At 44.1% G+C, this 23,996-nt stretch overlaps 1 protein-coding gene across 1 annotated transcript in view; it reads left to right on the top strand.

Annotated features, from left to right (window-relative positions):
- Nucleotides 1–23,996, top strand: part of BRIP1 (BRCA1 interacting DNA helicase 1) — a 670,966-nt gene that overhangs the window by 223,780 nt on the left and 423,190 nt on the right. The window contains exon 8 of the mRNA XM_073615255.1: nucleotides 19,301–19,522. Within this exon, the coding sequence (XP_073471356.1) occupies nucleotides 19,301–19,522 (222 nt within the window). The remainder of the gene's footprint in view (nucleotides 1–19,300; nucleotides 19,523–23,996) is intronic.

Raw genomic sequence — 23,996 nt, 5'->3', positions numbered from 1 at the left:
GCAAAAGCAGCTTGCTGCAACTTAGGATAAGGTCAGAAGCATCTTAATAGAAGCTAAATGCACTAGAAAGCATGCTGCATTTTATTCATATACACAAGCTCCTAAGAAAGGCAGCTGCATTCCTTTCTCTAAGTCTTCCAATCTATACTGAAAATGATCATATGATTTGTTTTGCTGGAAGCTTAGAGTCCATAGTTAAATCTGAAGTTTAAACTGGGCTCATATGCCTAATGAGAAGGGCGAGCATAATCAAAATTATCATCCTACCTAAATTTCTTTATATTCTAGCTAATTACCCCTGCAAAGTACCTATATCATTGTTCAAACATATTGACGCAAACATATTGATGCATATTGATCCAGTGTGAAAGCCCTGAGGGCTTTCACACTGGAGTGGTGCGCTGGCAGGGCTTCAGAAAAAGTCCTGCCAGCAGCTTCTTTGAAGCGCATTAGGAGCGGTGAACTCACCGCTCCTAAAGTGCCCCTGCCCATTGAAAACAATGGGGCAGCGCTGCTATACTGCTGGCAAAGCGCCACTGCAGCAGCATTTTGCGGGTGGATTTAACCCCCTTTCGGTCGCTAGCGGGGATTAAAACCGCCCTGCTAGCGGCCGAATAGCATCGCTAAAACTACGGTAAAGTGGCGCTAAAAATAGAGCCGCTTTACCGCTGACGCCCAGGGCGGCTCAGTGTGAAAGGGGTCTTAAGATATTGTGTTGATTTAAAAAAAAAAAAATGCTAGAAAATATTTACAGAAAAGATATTACAGAACAGGCAATTGGCAACAGTAAAATAATCAAGATTAACCACTTGCTTACAGGGCACTTAAACCCCCCCTCCTGTCCAGACCAATTTTCAGCTTTTAGCGCTGTCGCACTTTGAATGACAATTGTGCGGTCATACAACACTGTACCCAAATGAAGTTTTTATCATTTTTTTTACAACAAATAGAGTCTTCTTTTGATGGTATTTGATCACCTCTGCGGTTTTTAGTTTTTGTCAAAAAAATTGAAAACGACAGAATTTAAAAAAAAAAAAAAAAATTATATTTTTTTTATATTTTGTTATAAAATTTTGCAAACAGGTAATTTTTCTCCTTCGTTGATGTACGCTGATGAGGCGGCACTGATGGGCATTGATGGGTGGCAGTGATGGGCACCGATGGGTGGCAGTGATGGGCACTGATGGGTGGCAGTGATGGGCACTGATTGCTTAAACTGATGGCAGCACTGCTAGGTGGCACTGATTGGCACCACTGGTGGGCATTGATAGGTGGCACTTGCGGGCATTGATAGGTGGCACTTGCGGGCATTTATAGGTGGCACTTGTGGGCATTGATAGGTGGTACTGCTGGGCACTTTGGGCACGGGCAGGTGGCAATGACAGATGGCACTTGCAGGCACAGATGAGGCATATGTGCCTCCTTCCTCTTCGGGACCGATGTCCCTTTGACATAAGCCGGTGATCGGCTTTTTTTTCCTCCTCGCGCTGTCAGCGTGAGGAGAAAACGAAACCGATCCCCGAGCTTTTGTTTACATCATGTGATCAGCTGTCATTGGCTGACAGCTGATCACATGGTAAGGGGCCGGGACCGGCCCCTTACTCGGATCTGTGATCATCCGAGTCTCCGTGACTCAGTGATCACAGCGCGCACACCATGCGCCCTGCAGGGTGCGCGTGCACAGGGGAGGACGTCCCATGACAGCCTCCCAGAAATTGAGGTCCGCGCTGTGGCCGTCATTCGGCTATGGCCCGGACCTCAAGTGGTTAAAGGTGAAAAATACTTAACAAATTTGTCTTGTTTTTGGTTTCATGCAGAGCCGAGGTATCAGAGTCACTATATCTCTTAAATGACTCTTAACATCCCTTTATAGCTTTGGTGGAGACAAGAACTCCAGCTGTGCATTTACTGAATTAACATAACCAATCAAAGGATCTAAAGGATGTGCTAAAAAGGGATTTATAAAGGACATTAACCGCTTGCCGACCAACCGCCGCAGTTGTACTGCGGCAACATGGCTCGGCTGCTCGAATCCCCATCATGTTACGTCTCTTTTATCTTTGGCCACTAGGGGTGCGCGCACCCCCTGCTCGCCTACGGAGCCGATGTGAGTGCCCGGCGGACGCGATCACTGCCGGGCTCCTGCGATCGCTCGGGGCACACGGAGCATAGATCTGTGTGTATAAACACACAGATCCCGGTTCTCTGAGGGGAGAACAGACAGATCGTCTGTTCATACCGAGTATGAACAGCGATCTGTCATCTCCCCTAGACAGTCCCCTCCCCCCTTCAGTTAGAACACAAAATAGGGAACACATTAACCCCTTGATCGTCCCCAAGTGGTTAACCCCTTCGCTCCCAGTGACATTTTTACAGTAATCAATGCATTTTTATAGCACTGATCGCTGTAAAAATGCCAATAGTCCCAAAAATGTGTCAAAATTGTCCGACGTGTCAGCCATAATGACGCAGTCCCGATAAAAATCGCATTACTAGTAAAAAAAAAAAATAATAATAAAAATGCCATAAAACTATCCCCTATTTTGTAGACGCTATAACCTTTGCGCAAACCAATCAATATACGCTTATTGCAATTTTTTTTTACCAAAAATATGTAGAAGAATACATATCGGCCTAAACTGAGGGAAAAAAAAATTTTTTTATATATTTTTGGGGGATATTTATTATAGCAAAAAGTAAAAAATTGTGCGTTTTTTTTCAAAATTGACGCTTTTTTGGTTTTATAGCACAAAAATAAAAACTGCAGAGGTGATCAAATACCACGAAAAGAAAGCTCTATTTGTGGGGAAAAAAAGGGCGTCAATTTTGTTTGGGTGCAACGTTGCACGACCGCGCAATTGTCAGTTAAAGCTACGCAGTGCCGAATTGCAAAAATTACAATACATTGTACAATGACGTATTATCTTTTTAGATGTGACTCTGTATAAGGATAAAAATAATATCCTGGCTACAAAATTATATAGGGCAGGAAATACTATTCTGCATGTGGCAAGTTCTCACACTGCTTGTTTTACCTGGGGTTTTCTTGAGGTTATTGTTTAGATATTAAGCAAAACTGTAGAAGAGGAGATGATTTTGAAGTAGAATAAATAAAAAACCCAAAAAACGATGTGACCATCTCCCAAGATGCGGTATAGCCATTGGTGCCTTTTTTTTATAAATCTTTATTTATAAAAGACAAGATATCACATTGCAAAATTATAAAACTGTGAATATAGAATCATATCCATCTATATATACGGTTTTAGGTGATAAACCGGTCATTTTTTCTTGTTATTTAACAAAAAGAATGAATAACATAGAGAGAAAAACAAGAACATCTATGCTATCAGTCATGTATATTAAATACTGGACAGTCACTTTTTAACTGGTGTATCTAGCATTAAAAGAAAAAGGGAAAAAAAATACACCAACAATTTGCCAGGTAACAAAAAATAAAAGTATGCTTGTCTTAGTCCCGGGACTATAAAAGCTTGACAAGTCTTTTCCAGGGTTTAGGCTAAGTTCAGTTGTGCAAACAGTTTATAAGGTGGGCTGAGCGGGGTCACGCGGAGAGAGGGGGGCATCCCACGCCTCCAACTAACCTCTCCCCGCGCTCCCATCCCCCCCAGCCCCCCCCCCCCCAAAATCACCCGACAAAGCCATATCAGCATAATAACACTAGAACACCCCCAGACCGGGGTGTCTCATAGCCATAAATCTCCAAGGACCGTCCGGCTCCTTTGCTTAGTCATTGCTTATTCGTCACCTGGCAACAAACATATTATTTTGTTTTTAAACGGTCAACCATAACTAGTTGAAGCTCAATATAGTATTTAGGAAAGAGGAAAGAAGAAAAGAGAAGAAAAGATAGTCTGGAACATACCTGGGAACCTGCGTCCAGCTCCGCCCCCCGCCGAGGCCCTCCCGACGGCACCATACCCACTAAAAATTAGAACAGTAGAAGGGAACACATGTCCCCTAAGTGCTTTTCACCTTAGTTTATCTCGGGTCTTGGTTCTCTGCTCCCCTCTGTGGGTCAATAAGGCGTCCTTTCAAAGATGGATCAGCTAGCTCAAGAAGGGCTATGTCTAGGCTAGAAGGAATGTGACTTAAGTCTGAGGTATATATTGTCCAGGGTTTCCACATCGCTGTGAAGCGGTCTCTAACTCCTTTACATGTGGCAATCCAGTCCTCTGCCTCACGGATATCTCCCACTTTGTGATACCATTCCTCTCTGGATGGGACTTGCGACCGTTTCCAGTATATAGGGAGAAGCCGCTTTGCCGCATTAAGCAAGTGGGGTAGTATACTTTTTTTATACTGGTGTATTGGCATGGGAGGAATGTGTAGCAGGAAATGTTCCGGAGAGAGAGGAATTTCAATGCCCGTGATATCTTTAATTTGTGATTTGATATCCTCCCAGTAGCATTTAATCGCAGGACAATCCCACCAAATGTGGAGGAGAGTGCCTTTGTGACCACAACCTCTCCAGCATAGTTCCGACGTTGCTTGGTATATTTTCGCTAACTCTGCCGGTACTCGGTACCAGCGCATCATTATTTTGTAATTCATTTCTTGCGTCTTAGAATCAATGGAACTAGACCGAGTGAGTTGATAAAGGGCAGATAGTTGGGCAGAAATAAAAACTACCCCCAGGTCTCGTTCCCACATCCTAATGTATGGTGGTTTCACTATTGGAGTAGCAAAGCTGAGCAACTGATACAGTTCCGAGATCATATGTGGAATCGGCTCTTCGTCTATGAATAGGCGTTCGAACGGTGTAATGGAGGAAGTATCTCTTATAGAGCTTCCGTGTTGTTTAAAAAAGTGATGAAGTTGCCTATATCGCCAAAAGTCCATAGGGAAACTCCCTGACCGGGCTCTGAGGGCTTCTAGTGAGACTAATTTACTACTTTCCATCAATTTACCACAGCAGGCATTACTGTCATCCACCCAGGAGCCAAAAAATCCTATCTGTTCCCCAGGCAGGAACCACTGATATCCTCCCAGCGGGGCCAGAGGTGACACGGGGGGCGCCAAGTCCAAATTAGTATTGAGCCGGTCCCAGACTTTCAAAAGCTGGGTCGTCAATGGAGACGCATAGATTGATAGTCCCCTGTGCTCCCGGGCCAACCACAGGGCATATGCCAGGTTTCTTCCCGCTATATATTTTTCCAATGAGACCCATATCTTGGAGTGTGTGTGGAAGCGCCAATTTAGTATCCTTTGTAATACCATAGCTCGATAATATTTTTGCGCGTCTGGAAGGCTCAGGCCCCCCGTGTCCCTGTGGCGCCTCAGTAATCTAATGGCGATTCTCGGTCTCTTATTGTTCCACACGAAGGTGGATATGATACTGGATAACTGAGTAAAAAATCTCTTAGGTAAGGCCACAGGTATCATCTGCATGTAAAACAGTACCCGGGGTAAGACATTCATTATAATAATATTAAGCCTTCCAGTCCAAGTGAAGGCTGTCTTAGCCCACTGAGTCAAGTCTTTCCTCACATTTGTTATTAGGGAAGGGAAATTAGTGGTGAATAAGGTTTCAAATCTATCTGTCAGTCTTATACCTAAATATTTTAGGGATGATTTAGTCCATGTGAACGGGAAGGCAGTTTTTAATCGGTCTGTCAGGGAGGATGTCATTTGAATGGGTAATATCTCTGATTTCGTGTAGTTAATTTTGAAATTAGACAACTCTCCGAAATTTTGAAGTTCCCGCATCAGATTAGGCAACGAGGCTAGAGGCTCTGTGATGTGGAATAGCACATCATCAGCATAGGCTGAAAGTTTATGTTCTGTAGGACCTACCGTAAGCCCCTTAATGTCTGGATTTGCCCTAACAGTGCGCAGGAATGGTTCCAGCACTAGGGCGAACAAGAGTGGGGAAAGAGGACACCCCTGCCTCGTGCCATTTCTGATCGGGAACTTCGTGGAGAGGGAACCATTCACTTTTACTTGAGCATGTGGGTCTGAGTATAGGGCCATTATCCAAGTAAGCATATGGGAGCGAAGGCCCAAAGCTTCCAGCGTAGCCCGTAAAAAAGTCCAGTCCACCCGATCGAAGGCTTTCTCCGCATCGGTGGATAAGATCAGGTAAGGGGGGGTGTGGTAGATGTTCGGGCCCAATGAATTAGGTGGATTGCTCTAATTGAGTTGTCCCTAGCTTCCCTTCCGGTAATGAACCCTGTTTGATCGGGGTGGACTATTAGTGGGATCAGTTGTTTTAGTCTGGTCGCTAGAATCTTGGCTAGTATTTTAATATCTACGTTGAGAAGGGATATGGGTCTGTAGCTTTGGGGCATAGTGGGGTCTTTCCCTTCTTTAGGTATTACTGAAATGTGAGCTAGTAAGGCTTCATTAGGGATAACTGCGCCGTCTGCTATGGAATTAAAGTAGCTACACATTGATTCAGATAGCAGAGGTAAAAACATCTTGTAATAGGCCTTGGAGAACCCATCAGGGCCTGGGCTCTTCCCGTTGGGTAGAGAATTCACCGTGGCTTCTATCTCAGTGACAGTGATGGGTGCTTCTAATGTAGAACATTGTTTGTCTGTCAGTGCTGGCAGTCCAGAAGCAGTCAGATATGTTTGGATGGCTGTTTTCCGTATGGCCTGGGTCTCTGGGGTCTGTGTCGAATTTAGGTTATATAATGTGTTGTAATAGTCCCCGAATCCAGAGGCTATCTGGGAGGGTCTAACTGTGTACTCACTTGTGGGGAGGCGTAATTTATGCACATGCATAAGCGCTCGTTTTTTTCTAAGGGCTCTAGCCAGCATACGGCCGCATTTGTTGCCATGTTCATAGTATTTATGCGATAGATATCGCGTTCGCCTGCCTGCCTGTCTGTCCAGTAGTCGAGAGAACAATTCTCTCAAGTCTATCAAAGCCCTCAGAGCCTCCGGGTCACCGTTCTGTTTGTGTCTAAGTTCCACCTGCTGAAGCGCTTGAAGTACCCTGTCAAAGTCTGCTTGCCTAGCTTTCTTCAATCTAGATCCCTGGGAGATCAGTTCACCTCTCACCACTGCTTTGTGGCCCCCCCCACACAATCCCCTTACTCAGCCCCTCTGTAGGGTTCTCTTTAAAGTAGTGTGACAGGACCTTTTTAACCTCAGAAATCCCTAGAGCATCGTCCAACAGAGATTCGTTTAAGCGCCACGACCAAGTCCTACGGCTACTCTGTGGCAAAACCAGGGAGGCCATTACTGGGGCATGGTCAGAGATTGTTATATTTCCGATGGACGAGGACTGCAGCAGCTCCAGGGCCAAGTGATCTACACAGATCAGGTCTATACGGGTATAGACATCATGTGTTTTTGAATAGTAGCTGTATTCCCTGTCAACCGGGTGAAGAATTCGCCAACTATCTAAGAGTCGGTGTGTTTGTAGGGTTTTACGAAAGTGTTTTAAAAAAGTGTGTGAGTGAGAAGGGCGCTTGTGCGAGGTGTCTAGTTGTGGGTCCGGGCTGATATTAAAATCGCCTCCCAAGATCAGAGGGCCCTCTCTAAATTCTGCCAGTCTATCAAGTGTATTGTCTATGAAGGTGAGTTGGTTTGAATTAGGGGCATAGATCATAGCAACTGTGATCTTCTGCCCAGCTATGATCCCCCTAAGAAAGACATATCTCCCCAAGGAGTCTACCTCAGTGTCAATTACTTGGAGGGGGCAAGACTTATGTATGGCAATAGCCTTACCTCTTGATTTCGCAGTAGGCAAATTGCTGAGGAACCATTGGGTATATATATGATTGGGCAGTTTGGGCAGTGAGTGTGGAGTGAAATGCGTCTCCTGTAAAAGAACCACCTGAGCCCCTGATCGCTTAAGTTCCCACCACAATTTACTACGTTTGGATGGGGAGCAGAGACCTTGCACGTTATATGAAATTCCCTTAAGTGATGCCATAGGAAGAGCTCGGGATGAGTAATTTTCGCAGTGATCTAGTGGGCACAGAACGGGAGGCGGAGCCGAAGGCAGTCCCTACAAAAGAGTATACAGTAGAAGAGAGTAAACAGAAGGGAAGGAAGAAGATAAAGTTAAAGTAAGTAAGACAAATTGCAAGGTACATTAATATGAACATTACCACAACGTGGTATACCTGTGAGCCAGATATCGGGCCTCCCCCCGTTAGGGAAAGATGTCCAAGACCTGTCTCTATTTCCAAAAATAGGAAATATATACCTAAAAAGGTATGGCCCACGTGGGGGACGTGGACCATCACGAGAGGGAGGGGAGCAAGGACCAGCCCCAATCCACCGCCCTCTCCTGATCAATAGGCAATATACATTATACAGTGTATAAGAGAGGGGAGTTTCTTTAACCCCTTCCCGCCGACCGAACGCATATATGCGTCCTCGGCTTTCCGGGGTTATACCGGGATGATGCCCGCAGCTGCAGGCATCATCCCGGTACCGTTGTTTTCAGCGGGCGATCGGCTACCCGAATATAACAACCGATGCGGCTAAAAGCCGCTCGGTTGTTATACCGGAGGAGCGGGAGGGGACATCCCCCCCCTCCCGCCGCCTCCCGCCGCTGTTACCGGGCCTCCCGTGCGATCGGGAGGCCCGGTGTCCGGTCCGCTGCCTTCGGCGGCTGGGGGCGGACTGGAACGAAGCTGCGAGCGGCTTCGTTCCAGCCTTCTTCTTGTAAATGCGGAAGCGACGTCATGACGTCACTTCCCGTTTACTCGGCTGCCAATGGCGCCGAATTTAAAAAAGTACACAGTATTCAGAATCGCCGTTTTCGGCGATCTGAATACTTTGAAGTGTAAAGGAGGGATCGGGGGTCTTTTAGACCCCCGATCCCTCCATAAAGAGTACCTGTCACCACATATTACTGTCACAAGGGATGTTTACATTGCTTGTGACAGCAATAAAAGTAAAAAAAAAAAAAAAAAAAAATTTAAACACAATTTATAAAGTACAAAAATAAATAAATTAAATAAAAAAAAAAAAAAAAAATTTTTTTAAAGTGCCCCTGTCCCCGCGAGCTCGCGCAGCGAAGAAAACGCATACGGAAGTCGCGCCCGCATATGTAAACGGTGTTCAAACCACACATGTGAGGTATCGCCGCGATCGTCAGAGCGAGAGCAATAATTCTAGCCCTAGACCTCCTCTGTAGCTCAAACCTGGTAACCGTAAAATTTTTTTAAAGCGTCGCCTATGGAAATTTAAAGGTACCGTAGTTCGTCGCCATTCCACGAGTGCGTGCAATTATAAAGGGTGACATGTTTGGTATCTATTTACTCGGCGTAACATCATCTTTCACATTATACAAAAAAATTGGGGTAACTTTACTGTTTGGATTTTTTAAAATTCATGAAAGTGTCACTTTTCCAAAAATTTGCGTTTAAAACACCGCTGCACAAATACCGTGTGATAAAAAATATTGCAACAATCGCCATTTTATTCTCTAGATTCTTTGCTAAAAAAATATATATAATGTTTGGGGGTTCTAAGTAATTTTCTAGCAAAAAATATGGATTTTAACTTGTAAACACCAAATTTCAAAAATAGGCTTAGTCATGAAAGGGATAATAACAAAAACAAAAGTTCACAGCTCTATCTTGACTTGGGGAGAAAAATCCAAAAAGATAAAAATGAAGGGGCCGCAGGGCTCTACGTTGCATGAGCGTGCGTCTTGAAATGTCCTGGTAAAAGTACAGGTGCGCTCCATCAAAATCAAAGTATTGCTTCCCGCGCATTTTCTGCATAATTCTGTCTTTTAGTGTATATTTATGAAGCTTGCAGATGATATCTCTTGGGTTATCTGCATCTTGGGAGGGTGGTCTGAGGGCCCTATGAGCTCTGTCTATCTCCACAGGAGCCGTGGCAGGTAATCCCAGTATTTCTCGGAAGACGTCCTCCAGCGTGGGAATAATATCCTTTGGTGCCGTGGCCTCCGGTAAACCGCGTATGCGTATATTTGCTCTCCTGCTGCGGTTTTCAAAGTCATCTAACTGACACAATAGGGCTTCTATTTTCTGATCCTGAGAGTTGCATCTGTCTTGTAGTTTAACAATAGTCGGCAGCACCTCATCCAGCCTCTGCTCCACAGTTTCCACCCTGTTTCCCAAGTGAGTAGTGTCTGTCTTGAGCTGGGCTATATCTTCCCTGGAGGCCTTCTCAACCCTGGCAGTGAATCTCTCTAGGTCTTCCCTATGTCTCCTTCCCCTAAAAAATCCGCCATGTCAGGGCCCTGATCATGGGAGGCAGAGGATCCCGGGGAGAGTGGAGGGGCTGTATCACTCACCAACCGCGGAGAAGAAATCTGGGAATGCTGGTGCTGCTGCTGCTGTTGCTGCTGCTGCTGCTGCTGAGCCAGGGCCTTCTGTGTGGCTTTTGCTGCCCTGCCAGCCTTCGGCGTCGGCGCCATCTTGGAGGCCTCGTGTCCGGGCCCGGCGTTCGGGCCGAAATATGTCTCCAGCTGCTCCTGCCGTGAGCCCTCCGCTCTCGAGTGCTGTGCTTGTGACATGTTCTCCGGCGTTCCGGAGGCGATTTCTCCCCTCTATGCGGCTGGTAATGCTGCGGTGTATCGGGAGCTGAGGCAACACACGTCCTCACTCCTCCATAGCCAGGCCACGCCCCCGCCATTGGTGCCTTTTTAAAAAGCATCTCAATTTGTTGAAAATAGTCCATGTTATCTCCATTCATACCAAGGTGAACACACAACTGGGTTTTATTGCTGTTCACGTGATTAAGCTGTATAATACCCAAGGCAAATTGAAATTATATTTTGTAAACACTAGCACTTCTTATCTGAGGATAGTCTTATATTTTATTGATATTTTGCAAAAGCTGCCCAAAAAAGGTACAAAAGAAAATGAAGACAAACACAAAATGTCTCTCACATCTCATTAACTTACATCAGTCACAGAAGCGTTACTGATCCAATGAGTATCACATTTAAAGAGTAAGAATAGGTCCAAGGTGTAGAGTAAAATACACAGATCCTAATATCCCGGGTCTAGAGAGGTCAACATAAGTGGACAAGAAATCCCATTTACCCCAAATTTATTGAACAAGTTTGAGTGCTGAGTTCACAAGTAAGCTTGAACAAGGGAAGAGTATTGTTAACCTGTTTGAGCCAGGTATTTAGAGTAGGTACAAATGTCTCTTTCTGGGATAGTAGCATTGTTTTTTTTAGAAAAAAATAAAATAAACAGAATATGTAATTTTGAAAAAAAAAACGTTTTTCTTTGTTTCTGTTATAAAATTTTGTAAATAAGTAAGTTTTCTCCTTCACTGATGGACACTGATGAGGCTGCACTGACGGGCAGTGATAAGGTGGCACTGATATGCAGCACTGATGGGCATTGATAGGCAGCACTGATGGGAACTCATAGGTGGCACTGATAGGCGACACTGAAAGGCTGCACTGATGGGTACTTATGAGTGGCACTGATAGGAGGCATTGATGGGCACTGATAGGCGGCACTGATGGGTGGCACTAACAGAGGGCACTGATAGGCATCACTGATGGCACTGGCAGGCATTGCTGATGGGCACTGATTGACATCTGCCTGGGCACTGATTGGCATATCACTGGTGGCTCAGGGTGGTATACCTGGTGGGCATCTTTTGTGGGCATCCCTGATGGTCCTGGGTGGGCATCCGTGGGGGGGGGGGCTGCTCTGAAATCAACACAGCCCCCCCTGTCAGGAGAGCAGCCGATCGGCTCTCTTCTACTCGCCTCTGTCAAACGTGAGTGTGGAAAAGCCGATAAATGGCTCTTCCTGTTTACACTGTGATCAGCTGTGATTGGACATGGCTGATCATGTGGTAAAGAGCCTCCGTCAGATCGGTGATGCGGTGAGTCAGACTGACACACCACAACAACGATCGCAGCGCTGAGCGCCTTATCCTGCTGGACGTCATATGATGCCCAGTCAGGATAACTGAACCACTTCCCGGCCGTCATTTTACTATAGGCCGGGCGGAAAGTGGTTAACCGAGCAGGGGTAAGGTGGCTGTGATGAAAATCTTCAGTTGGTGTGACAACCCAGGATTGCCCGTGCTCAGTTGTCTCGGTTTGACAATGCTCTTTTGTCGCTCTGCGTTTGCGAATGCCCGGGACTCCTCCTCTTTTTCTCTTTTCTTTCTCTCTTTTTCTAGCTCCTGCTCTTTTTTTTTTTTTTCTAAGTTTCCTCTGTTTTCTTACTTTTTGATCAGTTATTAAGATTGTCCGACCGACCACCTGTAAATCTAAGAAGGGCCATCTATTTTGTGAAACTGAGAATCTAGCGTTGGAGTATGCCAATAGCATAAAGTAATATTCAGAGACCAGTTTAGTTGGATCAGGTCTCCATAGTAATTGTTCAAGGGGAGTGATCAAGAGCGGTTCAATTAACGACCCAAATTGTGCCTTAATAGCGTGATGGAGTTGAAGGTAGTAAAATAAAAAGGTGGAGGGGAAGTTAGGTTTTACTTGTAATTGTGAAAAGGTTTTAAAACTCTGTGCGGTGTACAGGTGGCTTAAGTGTTTAACTCCGTGAGATGACCATCTCTATGGATCAGGAATAGTGAGTAGTTCATGTAGGGTGAGGTTGGACCACAAAGGATTATTAGGTGAGGTGGACCAAGGGGCTATAGAGATACGGGTCAGTATTGTGAGAAAGTACGAAAGGGATGTTTTCAGCATAGTAATGCTTTTCCCAAGACTTCCAATGCTATTATAGGGGTTTTATGTTGCCAAAGAAACTCTATGCAAAGAGCATCAATCTGTTTGAACAGTGACCGCTGAATTTTTCAAGGAGAATTAGTTAAAACATACAGCAACTTTGATAAATCATTTTATGCATATTGACTCTACAATGGGTCCCCGGGTTACAAACAAGTTAGGGACTGTAGGTTTGTTCTTAAGTGGAATCTGTTTGTAAGTCGGAACAGGTACATTTTTTAAGTGTAGCTCCAGCCAAAAAAACTATTTTTAAGCTTTTTGGATAGCATAGGGAAGGGTTAACACCCCTGTAACATTTGTTAGCTGTGTGTGCCCCTGTTCAGAAGATTTCACCTCACTTTCTGTCCCAATGACAAATGTATTTAGCAAATTTTGGGTTGTTGTGGAAACAAGCCTTGGTGATAAAGCATCAGTGTAGGTACCTTTTCCCCATAATAGCTCTTACAGGAGTGAATTTCCCTTCCTAGGGGTAGATTTCCTCTCACTTCCTGTTGTCTCCCTCTGTTTGTAAGTAGGAGTCGTTTGTAAGTTGGATGTTTGTAACTAGGGGACCCCCTGTATCCATAAGGTCAAGAGGGAGGTTCTTCCATTGCTTAGTCTTTTGTTCTGAGAGATCAGAGAACTCACACACACACAAAAGGGAAGAGACTGGACTTTCCCAGTTTTTTCAGAAGCCAGAGTTAACCCAAAATTCTCCTATTTCCTGTAGCAGATGATACAAGGATTCGTTGAAGTCAGCCACATATATTTGTGCATCATCTGTGTATAAGGAGATACGCTCCTCTATAATACCAATAGTGAGAACCTGTATGGTAGGGGAGTTTATGAACACAGATGGGCAGGGGCTCAATGGCCAAGGTGAATAAAAGTGGAGATAGAATAAGTGGAGATGTCACGATGAATAGTAAAGGCTTCTGAGATTTGGGTGCTCACCTGAACTCTTACAATCAGGGCAGCATACAAGAGGCATATCCCTGCTATCCTCCGAAGTGCAAAACCAAAGAGCTGTAGAATAGGAAATAAATAGGGCCACTCGACACTGTCAAAAGCTTTACATGTGTTCAAAGTTAGCATAATTTTTAGATGTAGCATGTCTCTTAGGAACTATTTAGTTCCTAGACACTTTTCTTCAAGCTCCTATATAGGCCCATGTAATTTTTTGTCCATGGTGATGTATAGGTGTGTCTAATGTCATATTGTCAGTTTATAGAGGAGGATAAACCAATGGTGTTGCCGAGTGCCAAAAATCTGATCATGAAGCGCTTTGTTAAAGTATAACTAAAGGCAAAACTTTTTCTTTTTTTGTATTGGACAGAGTAGAGAGAAATTAGAACATTGGTCAGGTTTTTTTTGCTGTCTGTGACTCCATGAGTTTCACCCTCTCTATTTGTCATGTTTACCATTATCCTCAAAAGTGAAAGTAAAAGAAAATCATACAATTCGGGTTGTCCACAGATCAGTAATATGCCCCGTACACACGGTCGGACAATGATCGGACATTCCGACAACAAAATCCTAGGATTTTTTCCGACGGATGTTGGCTCAAACTTGTCTTGCATACACACGGTCACACAAAGTTGTCGGAAAATCTGATCGTTCTGAACGCGGAGACGTAAAACACGTATGTCAGGACTCTAAACGGGGCAGTAGCCAATAGCTTTCATCTCTTTATTTATTCTGAGCATGCGTGGCACTTTGTGCGTCGGATTTGTGTACACACGATCGGAAATTCCGACAACGAATTTTGTTGTCGGAATATTTTATAGCCTGCTCTCAAACTTTGTGTATCGGAAAATCCGATGGAAAATGTGTGAGGGAGCCTACACACGGTCGGAATTTCCGACAACAAGGTCCTATCACACATTTTCCGTCGGAAAATCCGACCGTGTGTACGGGGCATTAGAGTGGATCCAATGGGTTATTCGCTCTAGTGACAACCAGGTATTCCCTCACTTTACAGAGATTTCCTCTAACTCCCTGTTTTGGCTATTGGACAGGAAGTGAAGGGAAAACTCCCCAATAGAACACAGATAGGAAAAAAAAAACCTTACGTGGGTTTTAATCCTCCCTTACTCTATCCAGAATTAAGCAAAAAGAGTGCTTTTACTTCTACTTTAAGGGTATTTTCACACTGGGGTGGTGGGTCCGTTGGTCGTAAAACGCTGCTAGTTTTAGCGGCGCTTTACTGTCGTTTTAGCTGTGCTTTTTGGCCGCTAGCGGGGCGCTTTTTATCCCTGCTAGCGGCTGAAGAAAGGGTTATAACAGCACCTGTGTTGCTGTGTTTCTGAATTGCTTTTTAGGTGCTTCGGAAGTGCTGCCCATTAATTTCAATCCATCACATATAATTCAGATTAAAAAAACATTGAAATAAAGGCTGTAATGTAACAAAATAGGTAAAAAGCCAAGGGGGTGAATACTTTTGCACTGTATATTAATTGATTTGCGTATTATAGCGTCTTCAAAGGACAATATAAATACTGGATTTTTTAATACTAGTAATGGTAGTGATCAGTGACTTATAGTGGGACTGTGATAGTATGGCAGGCATTCTGAGACTGGCTAACTGACACTGACATCCTCCGTGACACTAATATAGTGATTATTGCTAATAAAATGCACTGTCACTGTACTAATGACACTGGGCAGGAAAGGGCTAACATATGGGTCAATTAAAGAGTTGACTGTGCATAGGGAGTGTAATGTAACTGCACTGTGTACTGTTTTACTAAGGGATGTGCCGGTTTTTGTCTTCCTGAAGACAAAAACTGGCACACCCCCACTATTAGTAAAGAGATCTATCGTGTTGTTTACAATGCAGATCTCTTTCCTGTCACTTGCTCCGATGATCGGCGGGGACACGGTGATCAACATGTAAGGTAGCCAGTGAGACCGCAGCCGGGTGGGCATGCATGCGCGCGTCCCCTACCCAGAAATGCAAAATCACGAATTGCTTACGCCTGGTGCCAACAATGAATGGGCTGACAAAAACCCAGGTGCCAGGACGCAATTTCTAGTTGCCATGGCATCCTGGCACCTGGAATTTGTCGAGCCCTGCAGTATCGTTCTGATGCTGCATCTGTCCCCCGCCAGCTCTAAAGCTTAGAACTGAGCGATCAAACATCGCTGATCGCTCACTTCTCCTCGGCTGCTCTCAGCAGACAGCAATGATGGTCAGTCACTGCTGTCTGCTCTGCCCCTCCAGTGCTCACGGAACGCTGGGCTGTGGAGGGGGTGGCTGGCTCAGGCTCTGAATCCTGACCATATGGTTGCAATCTTTTCAGACCAGCTCTGTGACATCAGCCAACAGTGGGCTTTAGTCTCAGGAGTGCAGAACGAGCTTTGCATGTACTTCTCCTTTAATTGGACTGTTCTAGTGAGAAGCTATATGAAAGGTGTCACTTCTCCACCACAAGCATAAGCTTTAAATTTGACTGTTTTTGTTTCTAACTGAATTTCAGAGAAAATAAGGTGGCACTTTGTTCAGTACAACTTCCCTATTCTCTTCATTCAGTTTGGAGTTTGTCAGACCTCGTCACATGCCTATCCTTGGGATTAGTCATTTCAGTGCCATTCACTGCATAGGTCCTCTACGTTCAAATGTTAGTAAGTGAGCTAGTGGCCCTTTAAGTTCAGTTGATAGTAAGTAAGCTACCATATTGATTTTATGCAAAATTAAGATATCAGCCATGGAAAATGTGTTGGGGCCAAAGGTTTTTATGTAGTTGAGTTGGCTAGATTAATACATGGACACATTGAATACAATAAAAGTAAACAGAAGCAATCTGTAAAAGATGTGATAATGGTCTGCAAGTTGAGACACGGCAAAGACATTGTTCAGTTGTTCCGTATCTTAGGGGAAAGGGGACTGGAGTCCAAGAACAACATGATAGGAATTTATTTTACAGTCCACTTGGGATTTGTTGCTTCTTTCCATAATGTAAAAACCAGAAGGTCTTTTCTTTTACTGCCATACTTGCTTATGCAGAGTAAGCTGCCAGATAGTACTGCCTTTTCCACTAAGGTGCCAGTGTTCAAGTGTGGTTTTTGCAACCCTGTAAAATGGTTCCTGAACAGTCTGATCAATGTAACACTTGAAATGAAGTTAATTCAGTTTGTGTGTGTGTCAAATCAGTGTGTACATGTCCAGTTTAGAAATGTATGTTATCTTGCATTGTATGCTCAAAGTCTGCCCAGAAGTGATCTGAGTTATGGGTTGGTGAGTTGAATTACCCACTTGCTTCATTTATTTTTACTGGAAACTTTAGGTACATAATACAGAAAAATAAGATCCCTTGTGTTTTCAGCAGCAGGTGGGCAGTGTCAGCAACATAGTTAAAGGGACTTCTCAGCCAGGGGTATGAAGCATATTTAGGTGACTGAATCAGTGCTTCTGTAACAGAAGTAGTTAACAGTTCAAGGTCCAAAAATCCCCATGCTTAAAGTATATGTAAACCCCAAATCATTTTTTCAGTAAGTTTGGCATCATGCCTCACTGCATTTAATTTTCTTAAGCAAATAGTTTTTTTGCATATCTTTTACAAAGTTTTGTATCTGGAGATCCTGCCAGTAAAAGCACTCCCTATTGTAGGTTGCCAGCGCTAAGTTACTACCTTTCAATTAGCAGCAGTGTCGTTAACCTGCTGTGTGCACACTCCTCAGTTTGCCATTGGGCAGCCTCTCATTTCTATCAGGTAACTTGCATAGCAGGCTGACAGCACTACTGATAATTGTGAGGCAGTGTCTTAAGCGGCCGAGCGGCCAGCTTCTGTCAGACAGACCGACATACATAAGGCAGAATGACGGCCGTTTTGTTTTCTTTGATCCGGCTAATGTTTCCCAACATTCTGTCCGTGTGCATTGTCACCATGCAACTGGAAGTGCTGTTACTGTTCAGATTTTCAGGTAAGAAACCATTACACTTGTGTCAGATAATAGCAGTGCCTATAGCTCTGTAAAGCCGGGTACACACTATTAGTTTTTTTTTTTTTTTTGTTCAACCCTGTGGTTGATCGGGAGTCGGTCGGATGCTGGCTTTTTCAACATACTCGTCCGACAGAAGCCAGCCAAACAGCTGGCTTCTGTCGGACAGACTGACATGCACTCGGGCCGAATGTCGGCTGATGTTTTTTTGAACCGGCCGTTGACTCCCGACATGCGGCCGGTGTGTACCGGGTTTAAGGATTATACACACTGCCTTTCGGTAGATTAAAGCCTGCTATAGCTGGCAATAATCGCGCTGTGTTCCCCTCTGCTCCCCTGCCGGGAGAACACAACAGCTCCACGGGAAGGATTCCCCCATGAACACTGACCATGTTGATGGGGGAATTGACTGGTTGCAGGAAAGAAAATCACTCTATGGCTCTATGGCTGGCTTAAGTGTTGGTTTTTTTTTTACAGGGTGTGTCAATATCAGTTTTGTTTTCTGAGCGACAGGGCGACTTTAATATAGATTTTGCAAACATTATTGGACTTATAGTGCATGTCCTTATAAGAACCAGTGAGTTTTCAAAGAGTTAAATATTCTGCTTCGTTTAAAACAACATACCTAGACCTGCTTTTTATTTTTCCTGAGCCAAGCAAATACAGTATATATTGTACAAAAACATGGCTTCAGTCCCACTAGACTGTTAAAGCATCCTTGCATTTCCTTCACTGATTTGGGAGTCCTAAAATGTTTATAGGACCTTTATAGAGCCCCTAAGACATTTCAACACAAAGATGTTCTGGGCTGTATTTCTGGCATGCCTTGTAAAAAGCTCTTAAACTTAGCTGAATGTCCTTTTGCAAAATGCAGTCACTTGACGGGGCATCTGCTAACAGATTCTCTGTTCTAGAATATAAGCGGCGCATAGTAACCAGTGCTTTGGAGCCAAGACAAGATGAATACTGAATTCTGGTGTAGGTGAATGATTTAGAAGTACAGTTTTCCTGTTCTAGGATTTCCTGTACCAAGGTATTAACAAAATTAATGGTTTGACCAGTGCAAGCTACACTGTAGTTTGTATTGCATTTGTTTCCAAAAATTCAGTTCGGGTGTCTACGAATATTTTGTTCGTCATATTTTAGGAGACATTTAGGCAACATTTCAAATAAGCAAGTTATGTAACATTGAGTTGTGTATTTTTCTGCCACTCTAATTGTATAATTGTAATTTTCTAGGTGTTTCATTCAGATATAAAACTGCGGGTGGCAGTCACTTTGCTTGGCTAAGAGCTTAATAAGAATTAATTGATGATTATACTGCATGAAACAGCCTATAATAATGTATTCCTTGTACAGAAAAATGTTTGATTTAGTTTCAAAATCGCCCATGTCATGTCTTTTATTTGCTATGTTAATGTGGTTTCTATTGAAAGGATCATTCCGCAGAATACAAAAATTTGCAGCACCTATGCAAAATGAAGTTTTTTTGGTTGCTTAGAAATTAACATTGGCTGTGGAAAGTTGAGTTGTAAACTTTTACCTTCAGTTTTCAGTTACTGCTGCAGTATAAAATCAAGAGACACACATCCTCATTTTATATTAGTTAACTGGTTATGTTTATCCTTCTTTTAAAAAAGAAAATGCTAGGTTCAGTAAAATAAAGTTCTGATTGGCATTTTTTGTTTTGTTTTCCTAGACACCTTCTTGTCGATACTATTATGGAGCTCCGAAAATGAGTGAGCAGAATGTCCTACAGTATAGGCTTGGTGTAACTCAGGCTTGGGACATAGAAGAGCTTGTTGGCCTGGGGAAGAGGCTACGTGCCTGTGCTTACTATGCAGCCCGTGAATTAATGAAAGAAGCTGACATTGTGTTCTGTCCATACAACTATCTTTTGGACTCCCAGATAAGAGAAAGCGTAAGTACTTGATTTTAACCACTTCAATAGCAGGCACTTATGCACCTTCCCGACCAGACCAATTTTCAGCTTTCAGCGCTCTCACAATTTGAATGACAATTACTCAGTCATGCTACACTGTATCCAAACAACATTTTTATCATTTTCTTCTCACAAATAGAGCTTTCTTTTGGTGGTATTTAATCACCGCTGGGTTTTTTATTTTTTGCAATATAAGCGAAAAAAACAGCGAAAATTTTGAAAAAAAACACACTTTTTTTTAGTTTCTATTGTAAAATTTTGCAAATAAGTCATTTTTCTTCATACATTTGTGGCAAAATTTATATTGCTACATATCTTTGGTAAAAATAATCCAAATTAATGTATATTATTTGGTCTTTGTGAAAGTTATAGAGTCTACAAACTATGGTGCCAATCACTGAAAATTGATCACATCTGATCACACCTGATGTACTGAAGGCCTATCTCATTTCTTGAGACACTAAGAAGCCAGGAAAGTACAAATACCCCCCAAATTTTTTGGAAAGTAGACAGTCCAAGGTATTTACTAAGGTCATATTAACAGGTTATTTCTCTCACACAGCATATGCATAATTGCAACTACACCCCAAAATACATTCTGATACTCCTCCTGAGTATGGCTATACCACATGTGTGAGACTTTTACACAGCCTGGCCATATACAAAGGCCCAACATTGAAGTAGCACTTTCAGGCTTTCTACAAGCATAAATTGCACATATCCTTTCTCAACCACCTATTACACTTTTGAAGGCCCTGGAGCACCAGGACAAGGGAATTGTCCAGAAAATGACCCCATTTTGGAAAGCAAACACCCCAACGTATAATCTTTGAGGCATAATGAGTCTTTTGAATGGTTGATTTTTTTCCAGAAGTTTTTGGAAAATGTGGAAAAAAAATGAAAATGCTTTTTTTTTTACACAAAGTTGTCACTTTATAAGATATTTCTAACACATAGCATGTACATAGCAAAAATGACACCCCAAAATACATTCTGCTACTCCTCCTGAGTATGGCGATACCACATGTTTGAGACTTTTACACAGCCTGGCCACATACAGAGGCCCAACATCCAAGTAGCACCTCCAGGCATTCTAGCAGCATTAATTACACATATCATTTTCTGACTACCGATCACATTTTTGAAGGCCCTTCATATTTCTAACACATAGCAGGTACATACCAAATAACAAAAGATTACCTGTGGTTTTAGAAGTGCAGTGGTCCACAGAGGAGAGCATCGGTCCAGGCAGCAGGCAGGAATTAGGTCAGCGACAGCAAAAGCAATCATCCAGGCAGCAGGCAGGAATACTGTCCATAGTTCGTACAGGCAGAGATACTGTCAGCACAGCCAGAGCACAGCCAAAGCACAGATCCAGGTAGTAGGCAGAAGTGTCCTGGCAGAAATACTGTCCAAAGTCAGTAGAGGCAGCAGGCAGATATATGGTCAACACAGCCAAAGTATTGGTCCAAGCAGGAAGAAACATGGTCCATAATGTCATGGGTCATTACAGGCAGCAATATGGTCAGCACAGCCAAAGTATTGGTCCAGGCAGCAGGAAGGACCATCAAACTTAGGGCCAGGGGGACAGGGGTAGAGGCTTCTCCCACCCAAATCGCTTTGAAGCCTCCGGGCAACCAGACCCTGTTCTGGGAGCACAGAAAACGAAAAACTATTTTTCTCTACTCAGAACGCTATTCTGAAGCCCCTCACATATGTGAGACCCCTGTGTACTGAAGTAGATGGCCAAAGGATCAGTCCAAGTGGCAGGCAAAAACATGGTCGATTAACAGGCCAAGGTCGGTGCACGTGGAAGTCAGAAACATGGTTTAAATCGGCAAGCAAAGACATCGTCGGTAAACAGGCCAGGGTCATTAAATTAACATGGTAGCAGGCAAATGGGGAAATGGCAGTCTATTAACTAATATTGGATGGATGTATGATAATTTTTGAAGCAATCTCCGATGCACAGGCCAGGTTGGGAGGGACATTGGGGACAATAATAGCTGGTATCTCTTCTTACTCCTCCTCTGCTGCATACACGGCATTTCTTTTGGTGTCTTCTTCCAGATTCTGTGGGGGGGAATGCAATAGGGAAAGTGTTGCTCGTGAAGTCGACTCACGCTATCAGAGCGAATGCTTACTGGGGCGGGACCTTGTTGGTAAATGAGGGCAGTGACGATATCTTCAATATACTTGAGGTTGGTGATTTGTTAGTTTTAAGTTTCTTTTTGGTACCAGAAAAACAAATTAAAAAGGCCCATGTGAAACGCAACTTTCTTGTACCAATAACGGGACTTTCTGGTTGATAAATAGGGCTGTAGCATCTGATCATTTAAATCCACCCCCCCCCCATGTACATATTATAATCGTGGACACATTTTGGCTTTACAATGGGGCTGTCTCTTCTTTGGATCTCCACCACGGTGTCATTGTGGATGGTAGAGAGGATGTGGACATCTTTCTTGTCCCTCCACTTCATGGCCAACACCTCCTCGTTCCTCATGAATGCCAATTCTCCGTTTTGCAATTTTTTTGTCAACAAATTTTGTGGGAATCCCTTCCATTTTTTTTTTAAAGTACCGCAGGCCGGGGTTTTTTTTTATTATAAAGGTGACGAAAAAGGGGCAGGCTGGTATAATAGTTGTCGACATATAAATGGTATCCTTTGTCGAACAGGGGGTATGCCAGCTCCCAAACAATTTTGCCACTGGTTCCAATATATGTGGGGCAATCATGGGGCTGGAGCTGGGAGTCTTTGCCTTCGTAGATCCGGAATGTGACGACATATCCAGTGGCTTGATCGCATAATTTATTTAATTTCAGCCCATACCTGGCTCTCTTGCTTGGTATATACTGCTTGAAGTGCAGTCGGCCAGTGAAATGTATGAGGGACTCGTCCACACACATTTTTTGGTCTGGGAAAAAGCGTCTCTAAATCGCTGGGAAAAGGATATGATTAGGGGGTGTATCTTGTACAATTTGTCATGGCTGGGATGATCTCGGGGAGGGCACTGTGAATTGTCATTGAAGTGGAGAAAACACATAATCATGTCGTATCTTGTCCTGGACATGACAGCGGAATATATGGGCATGTGGTGGATGGTGTTGGTGGACCAATATGCAGGGACTTTGTTCTTTTTTGTAAGCCCCATATTAAACGTAAGGCCCAAAAACAATTTAAATTCGTCCAGTGTTAGGCATCGCCACTGGAACATGCGGGCATAGGAAGAATTGGGGTTGGCAGCAATAAATTGGGATGCATACAGGTTAGTTTGATCCACCATATTCTGCATAAAATCTTGTGGGAAAAATAAACAAAAATAATCAAATTGAGAAAAATTTGTAGTGTCGGGCTGCACACCTGGCTGTGCAGTGAAAGAGGGTATGATAGCGGATCCTGAGTTGGCAGGCAACTATAAGGGGTTTGCCAGGGCATCGGGAAGGTAGGACTGGGCCTGGGTTCTTTGGGCTGGGCGTGTGATTCCAGTACTTGTACTGGGCTCCTCTTCCTGGGGTCTGGCGCTGCTGGTGGTGGGCAGATCTCCTGATCTTGGTCCTAATCTCGGTCCTGATCTCATTCTTTTGGGAGGGACGGTTTCCTCCGAGGACTCTGACTCCGATCCACTATCCTCCACTGGCTCGTATTCCGAACCAGAATCGGATGATGGGAGCTCCCCGCTGCTCTCATCATCCGACATGGTAAGAAGGGCATATGCCTCCTCAGGTGTGTAAACCCTTTGCGACATTATGGTAGTGCTTTTTGGCGGGCCTATGTAATGGTACTGCTGGTGGTAGTGGTGGTACCGATGTGGTATTAGTGGCGGGCCTGTGTGGCGGTACGGGTGGTGGCAGTACTGATGGCGGTACGGGTGGCGGTTCTGGTAGCAGGCCTGTGTGGCAGGCCTGTGTGGTGGTATAGATGGTGGGCCTGATGGCGGTACCAATGGCGGGCCTGATGGCGGAACTGGCTGTGGTACCGATATCGGTACAGGTAGCCTGTGTGGCGGTACCAATGGCTGTACTGATGACGGTGGGCCTGATGGCGGTACCGATGGTGGGCCTGATGGCAGGACTGGCGGTGGTACCGATGGCGGTACTGGTAGCCTGTGTGACAGTACCAATGGTGGTACTGATAGCGGTGGGCCGGTGACAGATGATAGACATATGGGCTGATTGATGGGCTGATTGGCTGGGCTGATTGATCAGATGGGCTGATTGACAGATGGGCTGGGCTGTGTGACAGGTCCTCTTTATTGGGGGGGGGGGGTCGTGTTGTGCACTGTGGTATGGTACAGATAACACACTAACAGACAATCTCACTTACTGATCCCTGCTCTCTCCTCACATGATCGGTGTGTGAGGAGAGAGCATAGATCAGATGGTAACTGCTCCTCTGTGTTTACATTTGTGACCTCCTGTGATTGGACACAGCCGATCACGTGGTAAACGG

The sequence above is a fragment of the Aquarana catesbeiana genome, linkage group LG02 (assembly GCF_042186555.1).
Source record: "Aquarana catesbeiana isolate 2022-GZ linkage group LG02, ASM4218655v1, whole genome shotgun sequence".
Taxonomy (NCBI): Eukaryota; Metazoa; Chordata; class Amphibia; order Anura; family Ranidae; genus Aquarana; species Aquarana catesbeiana.
This window is presented reverse-complemented; position numbering and strand designations above follow the sequence as displayed.